Source organism: Eschrichtius robustus, chromosome 2 (assembly GCF_028021215.1).
Source record: "Eschrichtius robustus isolate mEscRob2 chromosome 2, mEscRob2.pri, whole genome shotgun sequence".
Taxonomy (NCBI): domain Eukaryota; kingdom Metazoa; phylum Chordata; class Mammalia; order Artiodactyla; family Eschrichtiidae; genus Eschrichtius; species Eschrichtius robustus.
The window spans coordinates 165286278-165295089 of record NC_090825.1 but is presented as its reverse complement, the minus strand read 5'-3'; the positions used below and the strand labels follow the sequence as shown (position 1 = coordinate 165295089).

Genomic DNA, 8812 nt, shown 5'->3' with positions numbered 1-8812 from the left:
AAAAAAAAAATCAGTAAAAATAAGATTTCAACGTGATTAACCAACTTGACCTATTGGGCATATATAGAAAATGCACTCAATCGTTGTAGAATCCACATTGATCTTTCAGCGCAAACAGATCACCTACTAAGTTTGACCACAAGTGCATGAGAGCAAATCTCAATAAATTTCAAAGAATTAAAATTATACAGAGTATGTTCTTTAGCCACAATGCAATGATACTAAAAACCAATAACAAAAGAAGGAAAAGAGGTCCTCCATATATTTGGACACTAAAAAATGCACTTCTATATAACTCATGGATTAAATAAAAACTCTCAATTGACTTTATTCAAATCAATTTCTCTGCATAGATTGCAGCAGAAATGAGGAAAATGAGGATGACTCAAAAGGGAGAGATGAAACGAGAATTGGTTTATCTAAGTATAATGTGAAAGCAAATGAGTGTTCACTACAAGTTTACAAACACATGGACTGCACATCTGATAATAATTTTTTCCTCCAACTTTATTGAGATTAATTGACTTCAGTTAACACCTGATAATTACACATTTGATTTTACTAGTGCTTAATATAGACAAATTTCTGTACACATATATTAAACTATCTCATATACTCATATATTCCCATATATGAGATATATTCCCTATATCACTATTAAATATGTAATATTTTGCCTATTTTATAGATGTCGACTGAACTCAGAGAGTTAAGTTAGCTGATAAATGACAGGTAGCAAAACACAGGATAGAAGGATTTTTTTTTTTTTTTTTGCTGCTGCTGCATTGCAGCCTGCAGGATCTTAGTTCCCCGACCAGGGATCGAACCCGTGTTCCCTGCAGTGGAAGCTCAGAGTCCTAACCACTGGACCTCCAGGGAATTCCCAGGATAGAAGGATTTAATACAAAGATATCTGATTTGAAAACCCATGATTAATCACTTTGCTAGGAGAATTGAATTTTGGAAGAGTCAGGAATTCTGGCATACCCAGTATTTCATTCCCTTTGACTCTTTCTAGAAGCCCACACCCAAGGCAGATGGCAGAATCATGAAAAAGAAAATGTTCCAGAGATCAGCGTCCTCAAGTCTCCCTTTATGGCTCTGTTCCTCAGGCTGTAGACGGAGGGGTTCACCATAGGAGTGACCACAGTGTTCATCACTGAGGCCACTGCTCTCCTCCTGGGGGAGAGAGTAGCTGCAGAACTAAGGTAAACTCCAACACAGGTCCCATAGAATAAGAAAACGACAGACAGGTGAGACCCAAAGGTGGAAAAGCTTTATACTTTCCGCCAATTGATGGGATTCTCAGGCTGGACGAGACAATGTGAGTGTAAGAGAAAATTATCCCTGAAAGGGGACCAACACCTAACAGGCTAGTCACTAGATACATCAGGATGTCATTGATAAGAGTATCAGAACAGGCGAGTCTGAGGATCTGAGCAAGTTCACAGAAGAAGTGGGGGATTTTCAAGTCTGTGCAGAAGGATAGATGCAACACCATCAGACTGTGGAGCAAGGCGTTCATAACGCTAATGAACAAGGAGCAAAGAATCATCAGACCACAGAGACGGGGGTTCATGATGATTGCATAATACAGAGGGTGGCAGATGGCCACGTAGCGGTCATAAGCCATGATGGTCAGGAGCAAATGGTCCATACATATGAAAACCATGAAAAAATACACCTGAGTGAGGCAGCCTGCATCGGTGATGACTTTGTTCCCTGTCTGGATGTTCACCAGTATCTTGGGGACTATAATGGAGGTGAAACAGATGTCAACAAAGGACAGGTGGGAGAGGAGGAAGTGCATGGGGGTGTGGAGATGGGAGTCTGAGCTGACGGCCAGGATGATGAGCAGATTCCCCAGCACAGTGACCAGGTACCTGGACAGGAACAGCCCAAAGAGAAGGGGCTGCAGGTCTGGATCCTCTGAGAGGCCCAGGAGGAGGAATTCTGAGACACCAGTCTGGTTTTCTGATTCCATGTTGTTGATGAGTCTACTGGAAAATAGAGACATGAATTACCATGAAACAGACACACAGACATCACTTGTTTGAGAGAAGTCATTTAAACAATTCTTCCCTTCTGGTTGCTCTACTCATTTCTTCCTTCACCAAGTAATTTCTGAATGACTTCTGAGTACCATACATTTTGTTCTAATGCTAAAATTTAAAAATTAAAACATTTTATTAAAAATTAAAAATTTTTTTTTTTTTAGGAACTATCATGCCTGCATGGCATTTTAAAATCGATGATTAGGGCTTCCCTGGTGGTGCGGTGGTTAGGAATCGCTTGCCAACGCAGGGGACACAGGTTCGAGCCCTGGTCCGGGAAGATCCCACGTGCTGCGGAGCAACTAAGCCTGTGTGCCACAACTACTGAGCCTGTGCTCTAGAGCCCGTGAGCCACAACTAATGGGCCTGCGAGCCACAACTACTGAAGCCCGTGCACCTAGAGCCCGTGTTCTGCAACAAGAGAAGCCACCACAATGAGAAGCCTGCACACCGCAAGAAAGAGTAGCCCCCACTCGCCGCAACTAGAGAAATCCCATGCACGGCAATGAAGACCCAACACAGCCAAAAATAAATAAATAAAATAAATTTATTAAATAAATAAATAAATAAATAAAATCTGTGATTAAATTCTCATCGTTTCTTCACATAGGGTCAAACTTGGTTGGATGACTTCACTTTCTCAGAGAATTTTAACTCTGTAGTTAACTTTATACTGAGTCTGCTCAGGATGGCAAATCTCAGGTATTGCTGGAAATTATAAGCTCAGATTCTCTACTGTCTCAATGTGAGAAATAATATCATTAATCCATTCCTTTAAATATTCTACTTTTTACAAATTGGATCAAACCACTCTATTGGAACCTGTCTATATAGAAAGAATTGTTTTGCTGCAATCTGTCTTTGCCATCAGCCTACAGTGAGGGACATTTATAAGAAAAGGTTAAATGAATCTATATCTTGTCTATTGTGGAAGTGTCATACCCGTAGGGGAAATTCCTGTCCCCTAAAACAAGAATAGCTAATGCTTTTTCTGAAAAACTGATTTAGGGAGTTCCCTGGCAGTCCAGTAGTTAGGACTCGGCGCTTTCACTGCCGTGGCCCCAGGTTCACTCCCTGGTCAGGGAACTGAGATCCCGCAAGTCTAGAAACACAGAAAGAGTCATTTTATAGCATACCTCTTTCAACTAGTTGTTCCTTGGAGGCTACCTTTTTGGACATGTCTATGTGGCAATGGCTTTGTAATTATCCCCTACCCTCCAAGTACTCTTTCTTTTAAAAATTAATTAATTAATTAATTTTTGACTGCGTTGGGTCTTCGTCTCTGCTTGCAGGCTTTCTCTAGCTGCGGCAAGTGGCGGCTACTCTTCGTCGCGGTGCGCGAGCTTCTCATTGCAGTGGCTTCTCTTGTTGTGGAGCAAGGGCTCTAGGTGCACGGGCTTCAGTAGTTGTGGCTCGTGGGCTCTAGAGCGCAGGCTCAGTGGTTGTGGTGCATGGGCTTAGTTGCTCCGCGGCGTGTGGGATCTTCGCGGACCAGGGCTCGAACCCGTGTTACCTGCATTGGCAGGCGGATTCTTAACCACTGCGCCACCAGGGAAGCCCCTCCAAGTACTCTTGAATGCATTTAACCCTGTGCATTTTTGCAGAGCAATCTTCTTCCCAAGCGTGCCAGGGAAGGTCCAGCACATCCTTCTGGAACACTTCAATGGCATTCTACCCAATAAACCCACAAGTCTTCACTTCGGCATTCAAGTTCTTCCAACATCTGGGCCCTGTAATAATTACATATGGGGCAAGGCACTCTCAGCAATGAATTTACCTTGTAAATTTTGTTTACAAGGTACTCTCAGCAATGAATTTACCTTGTAAAACTGACACTCCACGTGGTTTCATTGAGAAAGCTTCAAGAGTGAATAATTCTAGGAGCTGGTGTGCAAATACCAGCAGGACACATAATTGATGAAGATGTGTCATTTCCTGCTCTAATCAAAAGCAAATTATTCATCTCAGAATATGAGCTTTGGAAGGACACATATTTGTAACAGAAGTGAAGGGAGGATGGAATGCATAGAGTCTTGAGAGAGCAAAGGAAACAAGTGAGCATTTTTAAGCTCTGCCTTCACACTGGCTGGCATGTGGGAGGGAACTCATGAACTAGCCAATGCTAACATCCAGGCCCCTTGACAGGATCAGAACCCAGGCAATGGTTTATGAAGCAAGGGAGGAAGGACAGGTGTCTAGTCACAAAGGAAAAGAAGTTGAGCAAAGTTCAAAGGACATTTGTGTCCTTCACATTAATAAGACATATGCATTAGATAGGAAACGTTCTGAGTACTAGGGACACAGGGAATACTCCAGAAATATTGGCTCTCATTATTGCCATTATTGTTTTTTATTAATAACAGAATAGTTATTGGTATATTAGTCTTTATGGAAGAGAAAATATTGAACTTACTTAAGGATGTTCCTCTTCCCCTTAATTTTTTGACACACAGTCTGATCTGTTTAACTGTCACAATTCCAGAAACATGAATGAAATTTCAACATTTGGAAAGTTTAAAAATGCGAGAAAGAGATTTTGTAATTTTTCTGTTTTTCTTTTTCGTTCTTTTTTTTTTTAGCCTATAAACAATAGGAATTTATTTCTCATAATTCTGGAGGCTGGAATGAAAGTCTGAGATCAGGGTGCCAGCATGTTGGGTGATGGAGGGAGGGTCGGCCTGGAGGCTAGAGACTTCTTATATCCTTACCTGGCAGAAGGGGTGAGGGATCTCTTTTATAAGACACTAATCCCATTCATGAGGGCTCTACCTTCATGACTTAAGCACCTCCCAAAGGCCCCACTTCATAATACCATCATATTTGGGGGTTAGGATTTCAGCATATATATTTTGGGGGTACACAAACTTTTAGACCATAACACATATACTGGCATAATCCTTTTCATATTTTTTCAGTGTATTTAGGTTTCCTTTCTGTTATTGATTATTTATGTTTTTTAATTTAATTTAATTTTTTATTGAAGTATAGTTGATTTACAATGTTGTGCCAATGTCTGGTGAACAGCAAAGTCACCATTATATATAATATATATGTTATATATTATATATATAATATATATATACTCTTTTTCATATTCTTTTCCATTATGGTTTATCATAGGATATTGAATATAGTTCCCTGTGCTATACAGTAGGACCTTGTTGTTTTCTGTTTTTCTTAAAGAAAATGTTGAAGAGCTTCTCAAAAAATTAAAAATAGAATTACCATATGATCCAGCAATTCCACCTCTGGGTCTGTAACCGAAAGATCTGACAGTAGGATCTCCAAGAGCTATTTATACTCCCATGTTCTTAGCAGCATTATTTACAATAACCGAAAGGTGGAAGCAGCCCATCTCTCCAGTGACAGATGAATGAATAAGCAAAATGTGGAATATACATACAGTGGAATATTAAATATTATTCAGCCTTAAAAAGGAAGGGCATTCTGACACATGCTACAACATGGATGAACCTTGAGGACATAATGCTAAGTGAAATAAACCAGTCACAAAAGGACAAATGCAGTAAGATTCCACTTATATGAAGTACCTAGAGTAGTCAAATTCATACAGAGAGTAGAAGGCAGAAGGGTAGTTGCCAGGGGCTGGGGGGATGGAAGAATGGGGAGGGGTAGTGTTTCATGAGGACAGAGTTTCAGTTTTGCAACATGAAAACTGTTCTGGAGATGGATGGTGGTGATGGTTGCCCAACAATGGGATTGAACTTAATGCTACTGAACTGTATACTTAAAATAGCTTAAAGGGTACATTTTATTTGATATATTTTGTCATGATTAAAAAAATAAATGAATTAATAAAAAATCCCGAAGGAACTCTTTCTGGTTTGCTTTACTCATGCTCCTGCCCACTGTGCTTTGAGAAATCAGTTGCCCCTCATTTCTCGAACTTCATGGATGTTCTTAGGGAACAAAACCCCACCCTCGCTTCTGTTTCATGCTTCTCCCTCAGCCAGAGAATCCTGCAGATCAGGGAATATTTAACACCATTCATGGAGACTCAGATCTTACCTCCTCCTGTTCTTGGTAGGATCACAACCAAGTCCAGCTTAGAAATAACTGGGTGAGTGCTGTCTCCTGGAAGAATCCACGGCAGGAGACAGACTTAGATCCTTACCAACTCTGTCCCCTCAGTCTACTTCAGGATCCTTGGACCTTGCCAAAGAGGCAAGGAAGGACTGACTAGGCGGTTCTCCAAGTGTCTACCAATCGTTCTTAGGAATGAGGGGGAAGGAGCCATCCATAATGAGTCCCCAGGGATCAGAGGCTAAAAGGATAATGAGAATTACAGAGCTCTCAACACCCAGCCTCCATGTTCCACAAACCAGGGGACAAAATAAGGACACTGATAAGTTGGTTATTCTCAAGGAAGATAGTAATTACGATGGCACTATGGTTTTTAAACTTTAATGTGCATCAGAATCACCCAAAGTGTTTGTTAAACAGATCTCTGGGTCCCACCCTAGAGTTTCTGATTGACTAGGTCTGGGGTGGAGTCCAAGAATTTGCATTTCTAACAAGTCCCCAGGTGATGCTGATGCTGGTCAGGGGGTCACACTTCGAGAATTACTGCTGTAGAAATTCCTAAAGCGTGGCGTGGAATCAGCCACATCTGGATTCAAATTCTGTATAAATCCAAAGAGGAAAATCCTTGAACATGTTTGAGCTTTTGTTTCCCATCTGGATAATGGGAGTGAGAATGTAGGAGTACCCTACATTCCAGGAGTACACATGAAAAGGAAAAAAATAAAGCCCATAGCAGAGTATGCACTTACTGGGGCTCAGAGCAGGTCACCCCCAAATATGCCAAAGTGTCATAATGATTATTTTGAATTACAGTTACTTTAGGGACTTCCCTGGTGGTCCAGTGGTTAAGACTCCACGCTCCCAATGCAGGGGGCCTGGGTTCAATCCCAGGTCAGGGAACTAAGATCCTGCAAGCCACACAGCGCACCCCCCCAAAAAAAAAACTTCACAAAAATGTCCAGTGCGAGAGGGACACTTTGACTCTCCCCTCTGTCTCCTTGAAAGCAGAAAATAAATCTCCCATGTGAAAAGGTACCCTCCCTGTACCAGGAGGATGGAAAAATCCTTATCACCAGAGATAGGGAGCCCAGGGCCAAGAAGGCTATATAAACAGATCTTGTTACTTCTTCATTAATTAGGCATCCAAGCCTATTTTTCTTTGTATGGTCAACTCCTCACAAATTTATTGTTCTTTTTTGTCTAAAAAGTATAAAAGCTGCCTGCCTTGGTCACTTCTTAGGTCCTATTTCTATGAGACTTTTGTATGTATGACTTAATTTTTTTTCTCCTTTTAATCTGTCTTGTGTCAATTTAATTATTAGGTCGTCCAGAAGAACTCAAGAAGGGGGAGGGGATTTTTCCCCTCCCCAACACGTTCATTATTCATACTCTTATTATTTTTAAATTTTATTGGAGTATAGTTGATTTACAATGCTGTGTTAGTTTCAGGTGCACAGCAAAATGATTCAATTATACATATACATATATTCATTCTTTTTCAGATTCTTTACCCATATAGGTTATTACATAGTAATATGTACTATGTACATAGTAGAGTCCCCTGTGCTATACAGTAGGTCCTTGTTGGTTACCTATTTTATATCTAGTACTGTGTGTATGTTATTCCCAAGCTCCTAATTTATCCCTCCCCACCACGTTTCCCCTTTGGTAACCATAAGTTTGTTTTTGAAATCTGTGAGTCTGTTTCTGTTTTGTAAATAAGTTCATTTATATCATTTTAAAAAAATTAGATTCCACATATGAGTAATATCATATGGTATTTATCTTTCTCTGTCTGACTTACTTGACTTATTATGATAAGCTCTAGGTCCATCCATGTTGCTGCAATTATTCATATTATTTATATTACGATTACCAGGACTTGAGAAGGTCCTGACCTGATTGCTCCCTTTGAGTGGCGTGCGTTGGAGGGTTTAGGGCGGAAAGGACAGGAATGTAAAGGAGGAGGCAGAAGAGAGAGAACATCCAGGGACAACACCTATGAGTTGTGAAGAAATAGGACCATCTTGAAAATTCCATGAGGATCCTTGATCACATCAAGGAGCAAGTTGTCTGGGGAGACTGACCCCCTTTCCTTGAATCTCAGTGTCTTCCTTAAAGGGGTGGATCCAAAACCAGCAATGTGAGCATTCAACAGCATAGGTCAGGTCTCCTCCTTCCCTTCCTGGGACATAAAGGGATGCATTGGAGCAGCCTGGAATTCCCAGAAAATTTTGAGAAGTATTGATTCCTTTGAGTAGCGAATTGGTCCATGCAATTTTAAGGTGAGAGAAAGGGGTCAGCAGAGCCACAAGCAATTGCAAATCTAGTGCCAAGGGACTTGCAAATAGGCCAGAAAAATCGGGAGGGCAGTTAGACAGCGATTCTCACTCTTGACCATGCATCAGAGTCACCTAAAGGGTTTCTTAAAACACAGGTTGCTGGGCACCACCCCAGAGTTTCAGCATGTCTAGGTGGAGTCTGAGAAACTGCATTTCAAAGAACTCCCCAGGTAATGCTGATATGACTGGTAGAACCTGCTGCATAATTTTCGGGTCCCAGTGCAAAATGAAAATGTGGGACCCCATGTTGGCAAAATGTCAAGACAGTGATAGCAGAGCATTCAACCAAGAGTGGGGTCCTCTGTGGCTCTTCTGGTTGCACACCCATGAACCCAGCCCTGGCTGCTGGTCTAGGGACGCATTTTGAGAACC

At 41.1% G+C, this 8812-nt stretch overlaps 1 protein-coding gene across 1 annotated transcript; it reads right to left on the bottom strand.

The window, feature by feature from the left end:
* Positions 1–1046: 1046 nt before the first annotated feature.
* Positions 1047–1987, bottom strand: LOC137758712 (olfactory receptor 7A10-like). Its single transcript, XM_068534710.1, is given in 2 exon segments — positions 1047–1276; positions 1279–1987. Coding segments are annotated over 2 exon segments (936 nt in total). The 5' UTR covers positions 1985–1987.
* Between the last annotated feature and the right edge of the window lie 6825 nt (positions 1988–8812).